General features: G+C 37.4%; 1 protein-coding gene across 2 annotated transcripts in view; it reads left to right on the top strand.

Annotated features, from left to right (window-relative positions):
* The window catches only part of ARFGEF3 (ARFGEF family member 3), a 145,322-nt gene that overhangs the window by 26,500 nt on the left and 102,253 nt on the right, over positions 1-16,569 (top strand). For both annotated transcript variants that reach the window (XM_016132679.2, XM_016132680.2), the window contains exons 3-4: positions 8,537-8,618; positions 11,377-11,508. In XM_016132679.2, the coding sequence (XP_015988165.2) occupies positions 8,537-8,618; positions 11,377-11,508 (214 nt within the window). The remainder of the gene's footprint in view (positions 1-8,536; positions 8,619-11,376; positions 11,509-16,569) is intronic.

Raw genomic sequence — 16,569 nt, forward strand, 5'->3', positions numbered from 1 at the left:
AGATTCAGGGCAGAGTCCTAACTCTAGATTGCCAGATGGAGCATTTTCATCATGAAAAAAAATCATTAAGTAGCAAAATGCATGCAGTTCTAGGGCAGGGCCGAACAATTCCCACAGGCATGTTTCATACTATTGGTATATTCACACTCTAAGCCCAAAGTTTAATTGTAGGAAAACATATCACAGAAAGAAGCAAATTTGAATTTAAGCATGCAGATTTTAGATTGTGTATATAAATAAGATAATTATATTTTAGAGTCAAAAGCAAGCTTATTTTCAGTCAAAAAGGCTTTCAGGAGAAGAAAGAATTCAGTAAGTATTTGAAAGATGATAAAGAAATGTCTTGAAAAGGAAAAAAGGAATTATTTTGGGAATATGGCTCGGTTTTTGACAAAGTGGGAAGGTTGGTGACTTGTTAGAAGAGATGAAGTTAACACAGTTCGGGAAGGACTAGGTGGAAGCCCATTACCTGAAACATGGCTGTTCAGGGTTCCAGGACAAAACCTTTGAAGCAAAGGGAGGGATCGTGTTTCTGCATATGCAGGGCAGGGCTAACTTCACTTTTTCTCTGTTTCTAAAGGTAACGTTATTTTATTCTGGAAGAAAATTTTAAATGTAGAAGCATAATAATAAATCCAAAAGGCAGAGCACATTGTGGAGGTGTTTTGAGGAATTTCTTCTCAGTCTCTTTCCCTCTTCCACTTACTCCGTACATGTTATTTTTTATTTAAGGGCGGGACCATAGATGGAATGGTATGTATTCTATGTTGTAGTCTCATGTTTAAAAAAATATTTTGGCATAAGCATTTCAAAGCATCAAAGCATTTTGTGTTAATGTAAACTTCTTAGGATACTTTTAATTATTGTACCTTATTCCATTTTATAGATGTACCATGATCTAGCCTTATTTACATTATATGTAAAACGACAGTAGAAAAAAATCTTTGCATCTAAAACTTTGCTACATCTATAATGGTTTCTTTAGAAAAGACTCATAGAATAGAAAATCCTAGGTCGAAGCACATTAATGTTTTTAAGCTCTTGATACCATTATTGACAAATTGTTTTGTTTGTTTGTTTTTATGAAAGTCTTAAAGAGAAAAATTTCCATGGTGCTACAAGAAGTGGTTATATGATCAACTGTGTTGTTGGAGGTGAGGAGAGGTTTATAGTGTTTCCCATTGGAAAAATGTAAAAGCCAACATGCAAATTATCGACGTGGAGATAATGTGAGGAAATGTAAGGGTGGATTGACAATGGTCAGAAAGAAAGAAGTTTCTTTATGAAGGGTCCTTCACAAGCTTAAATGCTTCACCCAGTTCCTGGAACATGGTTTGAGAGTGACAGATGGTAACTGTTAATGTCGCATGCTGCCAAGGAGCCTGAGTCCAGTGATCCAGTTGCCGCTTCCCCACTTGTCCAGGAGTAAATTTTCCTCTTTCTCCCTCTTCCCCTAACTGCTGTCATCAGAAGATGTCAGTAATGTTCATCCCTCCTCATTGGTTTGGGGTGAAGCCCGAATGAGATCATGTGTAGAAGCCTTTAGTGTGGTGTGTAGTACAGTGAAGGCTTTAAGAAATGGCACTTCTGTGACTTCCTGTGACCACTTCCCCTTTTATCAGTTAGGAATCCTTTAGCTCAAAGTGACAAAATGCTTGACCCGCAGAAAAAGGCCAATACGTTGTGTCTGATACAAAGTGTTATGTCCAATGGAATGAGAAGGCTGTTTGTTTTGGTCTCTTTTTTACTGGACTTGTTCATCTTTATAGGTTCAGTCAGCCTTCAGATGGCCTTAATGTCAATACTTCCCAGGCATTTTCCTGCATTTTTGATTATCAGAAGGTGAATTTATACTTGCCCCTCTGCCTTAGGTAGGAATAATGTAATAATGTCTGTGTTCCTCTTTTTAATATTCAGTGCCAAGTGCATTGCCCTGAACATAATACTCAGTCATTGCAGGAAAACAAAAAAAAAAAAAAGAATTTCAGAGCAACCTGTCTTACAATTATTATAGATTTCATGTATCTTTTTTTCCTCTAGAAATAAAAAATAACTATAATGTTTTCTCCCTGATTATAGAATTTATATCTTATGGCAGAAGTATTAATATGGTAATCCTAGATTTCAGGTGAAAATGCCAAGCTGTAATCCATCTTTAATTTTTTTCAAAGATAAATAAGTTCTGGGCATATAATATACAACAGGACGACTGTAGCTAACAATACTACCTTGTGTGTTTGGAAGTTGTTAAGGGAATTGATCTTAAAAGTTCTTGTCACAAAAAAAATGGTTAATTATGGGAGGTATTAACTAAGCTTATTGTGGTAATCATTTTGTAACATATACATATATTAAATTATTATGTTATATACCTACCATAAACTTATACAATGTTATATGTCAATTATATCTCAATAAAACTGGAAAAAAATTTTCCAAAATGAACAAAATTTTACTCTCCCTAATAAATTGTTTTCTTGATGGATAGTACTTGGTATTTTTAAATATTGCAAAAATTTTAGCTGAAAACTTTAAAAGACCATTCTATGATAATATAACAAAATACCTTTGTATTTATGTTGTTTTCTATTCTTTTGCAGCTTATTTTTAAAATTAGGCATATCAAATAGCAAAGAATAGTCTAAATAGTATTTAAAAATTTTCAGATGATTTGGTAAGCCTACTTAATTGCCTGCAGTTGTCCTTTGATTATAAAAATAAATCTATCAACATAGCAAGATCCAAAATGTAATTGAAGGTTATCTTTATGGACAAGAATAGTGGGTATAATAGCTATAAAGAATCATACATTGTCAACTTAAGGACCAGACAGCAATGGAAGAAAATGAGTTTCATATTTAATATTTTGTGTGTATGCAGATTCACTCACTTTTTTGAGCTGAGCAGGAGAAGGAAACACAATTGGCTATTTTTGTGAGGAGCCAATGGTATTGTGGTTTTAAAGTATTCTTTCAAATTATGCTAGTATTCTCTAGAGTTACCATATAAAAATTGATACAAATAGAAAGTATAAAAAAAGAAATTAAAAAATCTCCCTTGCCACTGTCTGGCGATACCCGTCATCAACTCAGCCCAGCTCTTTCTTAGGTAGTGCCCTAATTGATTTTCATTGCTGTAGAACCCTTTGTACTTTTTGGCTTTTTTTTTTTTTTATGTACACCTATGCCTTTCATAGTAAAATGATAGACAATATAATTTTATATCCTGAGAGAAGTAGGATCATAACCACATTATATTATTTAGGGTTCTTTTTAATGGATTGAATCATAAAATTGCCAATACGTAACCAATCTACAAAGATGGCAGTTTCATTCTCTCAACTTAATTGCAATAGACTTGCTAAGAAATCTGAAGGCCTGTAGGAGAAAGGGATTTTATGTTGTTCACATTTGTATCTCTAGGGCCTAAAATAGTTACTGAAGGATGAATCTAATCGTCACTGTGAAATATAAAAGAAAAGGATTTATACCAATAAAAACAATTTCATTAAAATAGAAATGAAAATAGAAATAAAATGGAAACATTTTAACTGCACTGCAGAGAAAAATCAGTTAAAGAACCAGTTTAGTTCCAATTGGCTCAATAGAATTGGCTCAGGGAGAGCTTAGTCAATGAAAATCCATCAATGTTGATACAAACTGATTAAAGCATCAGTATTCATAAACATGTATAATAATATCCTGAGTGTCACAACAAGAAGGTGAAAAACCTTCTGTACTCAAATGAGGAAAAGTTGCGCCTACTAGGAAATGAGATGGCTAAGCTTGAACCCAGCAGCTGTCCCCAGAGTCACATTTTACCACCCATTCAAAATGCCTATATGTCCTCACAACTGCATACCAGCTGTCAAATGTAATGCAGTGCTTCATGAAGGCCACTCAAAAGAAGGTAATTTATATACTTGTTTGATACTTGTCCCCACTCGTTTAACCAGGTGGATGTTTGGATTCCCATTTAAAGCAGCGTACCGTAGGCCATAGTCAGTGGGAGCTGTATGCTGGTATAGACATTGTGGTACAAGCCTGAGAATGTGAGCTGTGAAGAGAGATGGTCTCAGTTTAAAGCACAGCTGTCATTTACAAACCTGTGACCTTGGACAGGTAATCTAATCTCTTAGTTTTGTTGACAATTAACTCTTTACTTTCAAAAGTTAAATGGTAAATACAAACGCGTGTAGCATGGTACTTTGCGTGTAGAACCCACTGATTTTCAACCAGAGCCATGACTATAGGTGAAGGAATCTAGACAGTTATTGAATAAATGTCTTAGATCATAGAATCCTTGAATTGGAGAGTGTAATCAGACCTTAGAAATCTGAGGCATCTTTGTGTGCCTTCTCATGTGCTACATCAAAGGAATCAGCCTAACATTCAGGAATATATTTGGTTTTACTTGAATTTCATGTTTGTGTTCATACTGAAAGATAATTTTTGGTAAATCCTAATTTTTCCCATATTCACTTATTCTGTTTTCCCTTTGTTGTTATCCTTCAGCCCAATAAAGCTTATCTGTAAACTGTGACAGTGCAGTTAAATAAATAGGCGCAGTCTCCTTGACATGACCAAATACAATGTCAGAGGACGATGTCTTCCTCATGCATATGCAGCACTGCTAATTATTCTGCTTTAAGAAATAATGGCATGTCAGGACATGAAACCTGGGACCACTGCCCTTAATTAATTAGGCAGGGATGAATTTGCACATGTCTGTGCATAAAAAATAATCACTTAATGCAGTTGAATATTGGTTTTTGGTATGCCCTCTTCCCAATGAGGCAGCATCTAGAAAGATCAAAATATGATTTATTCTAATACAGCATGCGCAAAGGAGACTGAGTGTGTGCCATGTTGCACCTTCATTATAATTTTTTTCTTGAGACCCAGTTATCAGGCCCTGTTATTCTCTTTTATTAAAATCACTTTTAAAAAATTAGGCAGCAGGGTTTTTATATTGCAGAGCAAGCAATGAAATCAGTTGTGCCCTGTTAGCTTCATTCATTTCCTGCATATGCGCCTTTCCTGTCAAAGTCAGGATCTGAGGCTTGTGATGCTCATCTCAGACTGCTGGGTCTTAGGGGATGAGAGACCTTGGACCCAGAGAGGAGAGTTAGTCAGCCCCCTCACTTCCCTCCCGCACACATGCATGCACACACACATGAAGCTCCCACCTGTCCTGGTGGAACCTTAAACCTAGGGAACATGGCTTTCTCTGAGGCAGACACTGAAGTTTCTGCCATGTTGGGTAGGGGCTCTTAACTTTAGATCTATGTGGAGTTAGGATTTGACAGGGTCCTCTGATTCCTCTGAAATTATTTTCTAGGAAGAGGGCCTTTTGCTAGATTTTTTTGTGTTCATGATCTAAAAAAAAATTACGAAACAGATCTAGCTTTGCTCTGATCCTTTGAGACCAAAGATTGTTGGAAAGAATTTGGTCCTGGGAATCAAATGGACTTGGGTTTGAGTGTCCCCCAACAGATTTTAGCTGTGGCCTCAGGAAGGCTATGAAACCTTTCTAAATCCCCATTTTCTCAAATGTAAAACAAGGGTAAAGATGTCTATTTTAAGGTTGTAGTGACAGGTAGACTAAATAGGAAAATAGTAAATGTTAGCTTTTCTTTTTCCACTCTTTCATCTCATGAAGAAAATGAAATCAAGTATTTGTTCCATCCTATTCCAGATCTCCCTGAGCACCCAGCATGGTGCCTTGCATGCAGTAGGCACTCAAATGTTGGTTGAATGGCTGGTTGGATGGATGGAGTGCATTGGTTTAGTGCCAGATGAAATCTCTCCATCTACTTCCTCAAAGCACTTATTTTCTGAGGGAGATCTTGGTGCTATAATTAGTTTTGCTAAGACAACACTCCCAGGACAGTTAGCCTCATGCCCTGTGCAAAATCTTTCTGGATACTATTGACAAGATTAGATCTGCTTTTTCCATACCGAAAATTATAATCTGTGGACTTTTGACTGTATCAGGGCTGGACAAATTACAGCCGGTAAGCCAAATCTGGTCTGTTTCCTATTTTTGTAAAGTTTTTTGGAACATAGCCGTACTCATTGATTTATATATCACGATGACTGCTTTTGTGCTATGGCAGAGTGAAATAGTTAGAACAGAGAATGTGGTCTGTAAAGGTTAAAATATCATCTGCCTCTTAATGGAAAAAGTATGTGAACCCAATATATATATATTATCTGTACTCCTTACGATAACTCTACAGGATTCATCTTCAGATGCTCCTTTTATGGATTGAGCAGCTAAGACCCAACAGAGTTAAGCTTCTTGACTGAGATTGTACAACTTATAAATGGTTAGGGTTTGAATCCAGGTCTGTATGACTCCACAGTCCCTGTTCTTTCCATTAAATACCAGTATCTTTCAATTCAGCCGAAATCTAGCTGAATCAGTTATATCTTCCAGTCCTGCCTGGTGACCATGACTGGCAAAGGAAGCCATGCAGAGATGTCCCCTGGAATCGTGGTGCAACCCAGCAATCCTGGCATTTATCCACATTAGTAAGGCAGATAATATATATCAAGGATTGACATAATTTTTGTCTACAACTTGACTCAGGTCTGAAGTATAAGTCGTGTGAGAGGGTGGAATGAGAATTTGAAGGATGAATACTACAGATGAGTAATATGACTATGTACTTATTTATATGCAGACATAATGCTGCTTCCCAAGGGTCACTAGGTTCAGAATTTCCAGGAGTGCCTTTGTTGCCGCTAAACATGATATCCACTCTTTTTGGTGCCCTTGGTAATTAATAGGTAATATTTGTGCATTTTCAGCACATAGCCACTCAATGGAGACTTTTTGTTCCTGGCTAAGAGACTGTGAGAGCTTTGGAGCTCCACCTTCCTCACTGGTAAATCTGACTCTAAATTAAAAATGAAAGTTCTTTTATAGCGAATTCATCCATTGAAAATTTGACTTTTTCAAGGGTTTACAGATGAAGTTCTAATGGTTCTTTTGTTAATACTCCATCTGCCCATTATTTCTACTTCTCACTTGACTTCACCCTTTCAGTTAATTTTCCCAAGCTTATAAACTAGTTATGATTAAACAAAAGAAACAAAATTGTAAAGATCAGCTATTACTGCTTTAATTGACTACAGTGTTTGCCTTGCAACTGATGATAACAGTAAGAGAGACAAAATGATAGCCACCCAACTGGAAGTAACACAGTTGGGTAATTAATCCATCTGTCAAAGGATATATCTAATGAAAAAATGACTGTAGTTAATCAATCGTCATGCAAAAGTGGGTATTGTACCATCAGGCTAGGGAAGAGAGGTGAAAAGGATTAGGAAGGTGTCTTTGTTCTGTCTTTGTGGCGGGCATTAAGGAGTGCCTGTGACTCTCATTTCATCTGTCACGGAGCTGCTGATGGAGAATACCATGAAAAAGCAGGAGAGCTTCAGGGTAGACAGGAAAGAATCAGCTGTAATTAACTTCTGTTTCGTTGTGTTCTACAGTCATGACCCTTATTTCTCCAAAGATGAAATCCTGTAGTCCTTGCCTGTGTCTTTCACACTCTCAAAAGTCAGTGACCCTTTCAGTTTATGGTAAAAAAAAATAAAACAGATAAAAACACAGCTGCTCTGGTTTAAGGGGAGGTGGACCAACCTGGTTGGAATTAAGTAACATTTTATTTGTTGTGCCAGTGTGATTCTGTGGGGAAATAATGGGTTGATTAAAATTTTCAGTCTCTTGTTTAATTATTTAGAGTGAATGCTTCTAATAGATCTGCTTCTCTTTGTAGCCCTTTTGGTTTATTCCTACCATGTTTTAGTGCCAGTTGTTTTTCTTAAGCTTTAAAATATTTAAGTAGTTCACCATGGATTTTGTTTGTTCTATGACATCAGATACTTATTCTCATTGGCCAAAGCTATCGATGATTCATTTGTATTTCTATCTTCGAAATGTGCTTAATAAGAACTCATCAAAAAATTTAGATATACCTCTTACTGGAAACTAAAGAGTAAAAATTATAAATGATTATTAAACATTTTGAGTTGAGAAGAAACTGACAAGTTAATAGAATTTCCATTTATATCAACGAGGCCAGGTGGTAGTGATGCAGTCATTTCCAAGGTGAGGGAGAGGGATGAGCAAGGCATAGAAATCTGTCTAAGCGGCGCTTCTTAGAGTTGTTCACCCCAGGTGCACTGGGTACAAGCAGTTCTGTTAGTTTTGGAAAGAGCAATGCATGTTCATGGACTGGTAAGGGTCCTATTGTTTAGTAATGAGAGCATCAAAACAATTGTTTTGAGAGTCTTCATATTTGCTCTTTCTGAAACCATACTAAGAAGGCAAGTTGCTGCTATGCTGTCATTTCTACACAGCTTTTTTGCTTTTTTTTTTTTTTTTAAGGACGTGCATTTTCATGATTGGTTATGGTTTTGTATATGTGTGTACAGCATTTTGGGGGTGGGTGTACATAAGGCTGTATCACTTGACTGCCAACTTTACTGAGCTCACATGTTGTCCTTATTTCTGTGTTTGCCAGGGAGAAATGCCTGCTGCCTCTCCAGTTGGCATTAGAATCCAAGAATGTGAAGCTGGCTCAACATGCCTTGGCAGGGATACAGGTATGGCTCTCATTAAATGTAATGGGGGGGTGACAGAAATTGACAAACCCCTTTGGCATGGAAAGAGCAAATAGTTAATATCTTAAGTACTAACTGTTTAAAGACCAAGACAGAAATTTGATTGAACTAAGTAATAACCATAGGGGATAACAGGATTTTCGTATATTAACCTTCATTTCTCCATGCACAGTGTTATCTTGTTGAGCCTTTATCATCACACTCTGATTTGTGGGGACCCAGCTAAGCCTACACAGAAATGAAATATTTTTTTGTGATGTCAAACTTTTAGGAGAAAAAGGAATCCCAAGAAAGACATTTCAAGTACTATACCAATGCAAGTCTTGTATACACTCAACATCTGTGGTTCTGTGTAATAAAAATTAATGGTAAACTTGAAAGATTTTGTTTTGTTTTCTATTGTACAGTTAGGTTGGCAAATGGATTAATGTGTTTTGTATCCACAGCAAGATTGTGAAGAAAAAAGAAATTTGGTCTAAAAAGAATAGATTTCTTGAACACATTTCCTTCTCTGAGCATTCGTTCATTTGTGTTTTACACCATACATAGTAGGTCTCATTCCAGCAGTGCAAAGGAGGTGGCTCTAGAAATACATTGACTTTTTAAGTGGTTTGGTTTCTAAGTGACAAGTGTTGTGAAGTTCAAGCCTGTGGAGGTTTATTCTGCATGGCCATGGATTGGAGGCATTTATAGGATGTCTTTTCACATCAGTAATTTCATTGTTAGCTCTTTAAGCTAGGAGAGGTCCCTGATACCTTTTCAGAGTTAACACATGAAAAAGTGAGAAAATCATGACCCTTTTTTCCCCAATGGATTAGAATTAAATAATGTATGCTTTAATATGTAATAGCATTAGAAATTATTAAGCATCATAAATAATGTTATTAAAAGCTCTTTGCTTTTCTCTAAGGTAATTGAGCCAACCCTAAATTGAATGGGAATTTGTTTTGACCTATCACTAATGTTCCTTTTTCTCTAGTGTTTTATAGATTTTCCATTTAGTTACTTTTTAAAAATCTTCCAGCATCTTATTACCTCTCATTAACTTTTTTAGGGCTTCCCAGTCTTTATTACGCTTGAAAGGTTTATATGTTAACTTTAACTTCAGGCTGCCTTGCATGTACTATGTGATACTGAAAAAATCTCTTTTAAGAGAATATAGGCAAATGGCAGGAGTCCTAAGAAGAAGATTTGCCCCTTTTTTGTTCCATATCTGCACAATGATTCAGCTAAAAGAGAGAGTCATTACCCTGGATGAATCAGAAGCCAAAAGTTCTTTAGGGCAACAACTCTACATGGAATTGGCCGATGACAAACTTAACAGGGATTAATGTAAAATCTTTCACTGGAGTCTCAGAAATCAACTACCTCAGGACAGAATCGGGGAGAACAGCTTAATTGCTGTCTTTGTGAATGAGATCGAGGGGCTTCAAGATGAGTCAGCACAGAATGTGTCATGACTTACAGCTAAGCTGATTTGATCTGAGAAGGTGATTGAAGTTATGCATTACAATTTTTTTGTTGTTTTTAGGCAATAAACACATTTAATTACCTCCTATAACCAGAATCCTAGAGGTAGGCAGTTTTCGGTTTGATGCAGCAGCTTCAGTGATGCCAACAAAGACCCCCATTTCTATCATCCCCCTTCGCCATCTTTTTATTTTTTATTATTTTAAAAAACTTTATTATTTTAGAGCAATTTTAATTTTACATACATTGAGAGGAAGCTGCGGAGCTTTCTCATATGCCCCTGCCCCTGTACATGCACAGCCTCCCTGTATTCAACATCACTCACCAGAATGGTACAATTCGTTTTGTTTTTTACCAGGGATGAGCTTACAGCGACACATCATAGTGACCCTCAGTCCGTAGTTTACTTTAGGATACTCTTGTGGTTGCATTATCCTTTACTATCAGACCACCCTAGAAGTATTCCATTCACTCTGGAGGCCACAGGTTAAGCAGGAGAGAGTCTATGAAATTATATCAAGCCGAGAACATTTGAAGGTACCTCAGGAGGTTTAGTGTGGGGAAGAAAAGACTTAGATGGGCTTCGTAGCTGACTTCCAGTATTTTACAAGCTTAATCCATGTGGCTCCAGGGAAAGATGAGCAGAAGTTGTAAGCAGGTGGGTTTTGGTACAATCTAAGAATTTTATGAAAAGCAAGAGTTGTCTTGAAATAGAAAAGAGCCATCCTGTGAGGTGTAATGACTCCTGGGAAATCTCGTGAAGGTGAATGTCTTCTTGTTTAGGTTTTTGTGGGATTCATTTTCTGAGGAAAATACATTAAGATTGGTGAATTCATGAATAATTCCTGGGTAAATGACAGTTCACAATAGGAAGTAAAAAGGTAAATACCTGAGAAAAGGAACTTGTGGTCTATAAAACTTCTCCTTTCCTGTGACAAAGCTATGTTTCAAAAGGGTATGTGTGAGCATGACCGTTGTGAGGGGCCACCACCACCACCTAAATAACCTATATTGCCACCACATTAGAATTTTCCTTGATAAAATTTATAATGAATTATATACTAACAGGAAAAAATCTTTGCCAAAAATCGTTTACCGAAGGTTCGATATGTTTTTCTTTTTAACGATACATAGCAGGAGTTCTTTGCTGATGATGGCCTGCAGCAACTTGCCTCCTAAGAGAAATTATTTTCAATGCATACTAAGGTACAACCGAATAAGGCAGCCGGGGAAAGCCTATCTGCAATCACTACCTTGTGCCTCTTTACAGAAGCTTCTATCAGAAGAGAGGTTTGTATCCATGGAAACGGACTCTGACGAGAAGCAGCTGCTCAATCAGATCCTGAACGCTGTGAAAGTGACGCCTTCTCTCAATGAAGACCTGCAGGTGGAAGTGATGAAGGTTGGTTTGACGTGGCTGGTCACTCTGTGTCCTTGGGCAGGAACAAACACCCCCACCCCAGCCCTCACTGTTTTCTTGAAAATGCCTCTGCATTGTGGTCATGCTAGCTTACCCTTCCTGTGGAATATATGGTTATTATCATTGCTCATGGTCCTCCAGAATGACCTTGATTGTTGAACAGAAATGACAACTAAGTAAAAGGTACCAGTTCTGTACATCTGTAGGATTTTTGGCCTGATCACGCATATCAGATGTTGTTGGAAAATGTATTTATCATTGAGAGGAAGTATGTGAGTAGTTCCAGCTTGGGATAGATCTGATTATTCTGGGTATTCTGCCTGCGTGTATATGTTAAAACAAAGCAAAAATCCAGTGATGTTTTGACATATGGTAAGGTTTTAGAATAGTTAGTTTAGAGAAAGGAAGACCATTCTTGGGAGCGATATCACAATCACATCTTTTTCCTATCCTCAATGTACGTGAACCTAATCTCCCACATTCCAGTTACCATCTACCTTTTGAGGATGGCATCTCTTCCTCCCCTTCCCTTTGTCCTCCCTTGAGAATCACTATGATTGGGGGCCCCTTACACTGACTGTGGAGTGTGTCTTATCTGGTGAGTGAACAGTGAAATTAGACAGAAAAGAGTGGAAATCTCTCCCCTAAACAGCACCTTGGTCTGAGTGACATGGCTGAAACTGATGAGCTGGCTTTTAATTATGCCATCTGTCAATTTCTTCCCTAGAGGAATGGTGTAGGGGAACGTTTAAGAATAGTAGGTGTCATATAATGGTTGATTTCTTCCTAGAAATGCACTGACGGATTTTTATCTTGGTTAAGGGGCTTCCCTTCTCTGGATTTCAGTTTTTCCACTTAGAAAAGATCGACTTCAGTCATGAACTTTCCTTAATGCCCCAGGCCTCACTCTAACCCTGTTGGTGGGTAGTTTCCTGGAGTGAGTTATGAAGGGCTTGGACTCTGAAGCCAGCCGGTCCGGGTTTGAATTCTTGTTCATTTCCTAGCAGGATGTCCTTGCACAGATTCCTTAACCACTCCGCCGTGGTTTCCTCATCTGTAAAATGGGGATGATAGTAACAGCTTCCCCATAGGATTGTTGTGGAGATTAAATAAAGTGATGTTTGTAAAGACCTTAGCACAGTATCTGGCAGGAAGCAAGGATTTTCGAAGTGTTACATTTTACTACTATTCCTACCGCTTCTACCGCTACCACTTGCTGCCGCTGAGTCAGAATCTCAGTGGGTGGGTCTAGGAATATTCTTATCCACAGTAAACATTGAGACTCTCCGAGCTAGCCGATCTTGAAGTTCTCATTTGTCTTTTACTCTCTTTGATTCTGGAATATACAATTTCGTCCTATCCTTTGACGCGTGTTTGGCAGCTGTGAATTCATAGGAGCTGAAGAGAAACCACGTCTAGACTCATTTTACTTCACTGCATCTGGGCCGCTGTGGAGAGAAAGACAAGGCCAGGTGCCATGTTAATCGCTTTTGTGACTTCTAAGTCTAGTCTGTTGAGTCCTTCCACTATTAGGCCCCCAAATAGTGGAGGGTGAGCTGTGGTGTCCTAAGAGACACACCTCAGAGATTTCATATGATTCTGGAGATTCTCTTGGGAATACAGGTTTTTGCGGAATAGAGGAATTTTTATTAAAAATTAAAATGAGAAAGTATCTGTTTTCATAGGAGCTATGGAGAAGCAGGATGTTTAATGATTATATCAACTGTAAACACCTGTTTTGAAAACTTATGCTTACTTTAAAAAATTCCAGCCTAGCAGTGCCTTCTGCTAGCCTTGCAGAGGACAGAAATTGACATATGTTAACTCTACTGGAAATCCTGGCAAGCCTGTCTTAATGGGCTGTCTAATGATACCATTAATAGGCCATGGTACCTGTAGTTAATGTCTGGGAAGAAAATCAGACATTGTCAGAAAAAAGAAAAACAGTAATCTACCATTCTTTACAGTTAGGTTTCTAAAATGCTTAAAAAGATAAGGGTCCCTGTGCTAAATTCTATTATTTTAAACTATTTAAACATTGGAATTGGGGAAAATATTTCAATTTGCAACAAACCCAGCCTTATAAGCTAATGTTTTATATTATACTTTTATTTTTAGCCAAATGCTAGAAAATTAATGATGAGATAACTGTATTCTAAAGTGATATTATTATTAGCATCAGATGAAAGTTTGGAGATGGTGGTCTGACTGTAAGGGCCCACAGTTGAAGGCTCTGCGATCATTTCCAATTTCTGAGATTAGATTACTTATTTGGGTATAAAGATATAACTATGTATTTTTCCAAATTATAGCATTTATGGCTCAAAAATAAGTTTTACACCCTTATCCTATGCATGAGGGATTTCTTTATTACTTTGGGCATCTTCAGAAGTCTGGCCCCCTTTCATCTTATACTTCTGCAATACTTGTAAGGATCCAAAGAAAAACACTTAAATAAGTCCTTGTTTTGCTGATGTCATTACCACATTAAAAAGTTGTTACCACTTGTACTCCCAAAAATTAATTTTAAAAAGAGATCAGGAAAGAATTGGATGAGTCCTCAGAGGAACTGGATTTGCATTACATATTGAAGGGTATATTAATTTATTCTTGCTGCTTCTACTAACTCATTCTCATAAATTATCTAAACCACATATTTCCTATAAAAATCTTTCCCTCGTTTTATATAAATATTTTGTAGGCAAAGTAATTCTTCCTTATCTATGGTTTCACTTTCCATGGTTTTCCTTATCCATGATTTCAGACCACAATCAATTGTGGTCTGAAAATATTAAATGGAAAATTCCAGAAATAAACAATTCATAAGTTTTAAATTGTATGCCAATTTGAGCAGCATGATGAAATCTCTTATCGTCCTGCTCCGTCCCACCCAGGACATGAATCCTCCCTTTGTCTAGCATCTCTACACTGCATACTCTCGCTCCCCGACCAGTAGTCACTTAGTAGCCATCTGGGTTACTGGATTGACGGTCGCAGTGTCAGTGTTTGTGTTTGAGTAACCCTTATTTTACTTATTAATGGCCCCAAAGTGCAAAAGTAGTGATTCTGGCAATGCAGAGAAGCCATAAAGTGTATTCTTTAAATGAAAGGATAAAAACATAGTATATATAAGCTTTGATACTATCAGCAGTCTCAAGCATCCCCTGGGGGTCTTGGAACTTATCCCCTGCATATAAGAGGGACTACCGTATAGGCAGTCTTTAAAAATGAGATATTGTAGGCATTTTCAAACACTGCTCTGAGTATACCAATCAGGAGAGAGAAAGCCACAGCATGCAGTTTTTATTTATGTCTATTCAACCACAACACAGTACATTTTTTATAACATCCTACATGCTATTTTTAGAAAATATGTTCTGCATTTACTCACATATTGCTCTCTGCTAGTGTTTATAAACAAGAAAAATTTAACCATGTCTCACACTGTTAAGAGTATATAGCAATTGTATTAAATTCCTGGAGAGAAAATAATATGGTTTCTTCTTTTAGGGAGTTCCTAAGAAAGGCCCTAGACTTTCAATTGGAGGGTTAAAAAAAGTCAAAGATGCTTGCTTTTGACAAATTCACTGGGAATGAGGTTATATCACTTAGTCTAGGAACTGTTCTACATGGTTTTACTGTCTTAACAGGACGGGGAGAGAAGGAAACTTTATGAAAACGGCCATGGAATCCAAATAAAAATGTCATAGCTTGACCAAATAAAGTGTCAGAATTGTAGAGAATCAGAAAGTAGGTTTCCCTAAAGATAGATTATCTTTGAAATGAATTAGTTGATGGCAGGGAGCTCTTTAATAGGTTAAACACTTGTCTGCTTTGGTAGCATTTTCCCATGGCATACACCACTTCCGTAGAAGCCATGCAGACGTAATAGGAGCCAGGTGCATAACTAACGACATCTCTGACCAGGGTAATTAGGACTTTCCCTCACTTCTTTCTGATGGATAACCTCTAGTCAGGTTATTAACTGATACAGCCAGCTAAGTCTTCAAACACTGCAGGGAATTACAGCTTGCCTTTAGAGGAGATGAGAGCATTCTGTCTGCGGAGGGTGGATTGGCTTTGTAGATAAGGAAGGCTATGTATGATACTGGGTCCTGAGAAAGCATTTGATCAAGGCTGTGTTATCGGACATCTTATTTTACGTGCATCTTTAGGTAATAGAAATGAATATTGGCGGAGGGCTCTACAGTTTTCAAAGGAGAAATGACAGGCTGATTATTTAACATTTATTATGTATCGGACATTCTGGTAAGTACTTGACATTCATACTCAGATCACACCCCTTTAGAAATAGCAGGGCTTGTATTTGAACTGTGATTCAGCCTGGGGCCTACCCATTACTCTAAAATAGTGGGTTACGTTGCCTTCTGAGTCCATCCTGAAAGACATGTAGGTAGATGTCCTTACTGTTCCCATTTTAAAGATAATTGAACAGAAAAGTTAAGTCACAGGCTTTCAAGGGGCAAAACTACAAGTGACTCAGAGTCCTGTGAGTTTTCTATACCTTCCCACAGCAATGTATTTTCTCACTAGTTCCATGAGCTAGATAGATTCAAATATGAAGAGTCAAAGTTACTTTTTCATAAAATTGGCTAATGGCTCTGATGTACGTGTTTGTGTGTGTGAGAGAGAAATTGATCGATTGTAAGTGGGGAGAAAGGAAAGAAAACGTCATTTACCATTGAGGTATTTTTGTATTTTATAACAAATGCCAGCCAGATGCCTAGAGAAAATACAAAAGTGAGTGACTTGATAGACCGAACCTTAGTTTTGCTGTTCATATTGGGCATTTGCTTTATGGAAGGAATGATCATGAGTGAAGTTTGAGGGTGAAATGGCTGAACTGTCTTGACTTCTCGTAACAAGGAGAAATCCCTTCCTAGTCTAAAGCTACTGAGACGTGTTAGAAGATTTGCAGCAATCTCTATTATTAAGGAAAAATCCAATGTTTGATGAAAAATGTTTAATTTCAAATGTACCATTGCTGGATGTTGATCTGCCATGCTTAAAACATATTATTAA

Source organism: Rousettus aegyptiacus, unplaced genomic scaffold (assembly GCF_014176215.1).
Source record: "Rousettus aegyptiacus isolate mRouAeg1 unplaced genomic scaffold, mRouAeg1.p scaffold_m13_p_1, whole genome shotgun sequence".
NCBI lineage: Eukaryota > Metazoa > Chordata > Mammalia > Chiroptera > Pteropodidae > Rousettus > Rousettus aegyptiacus.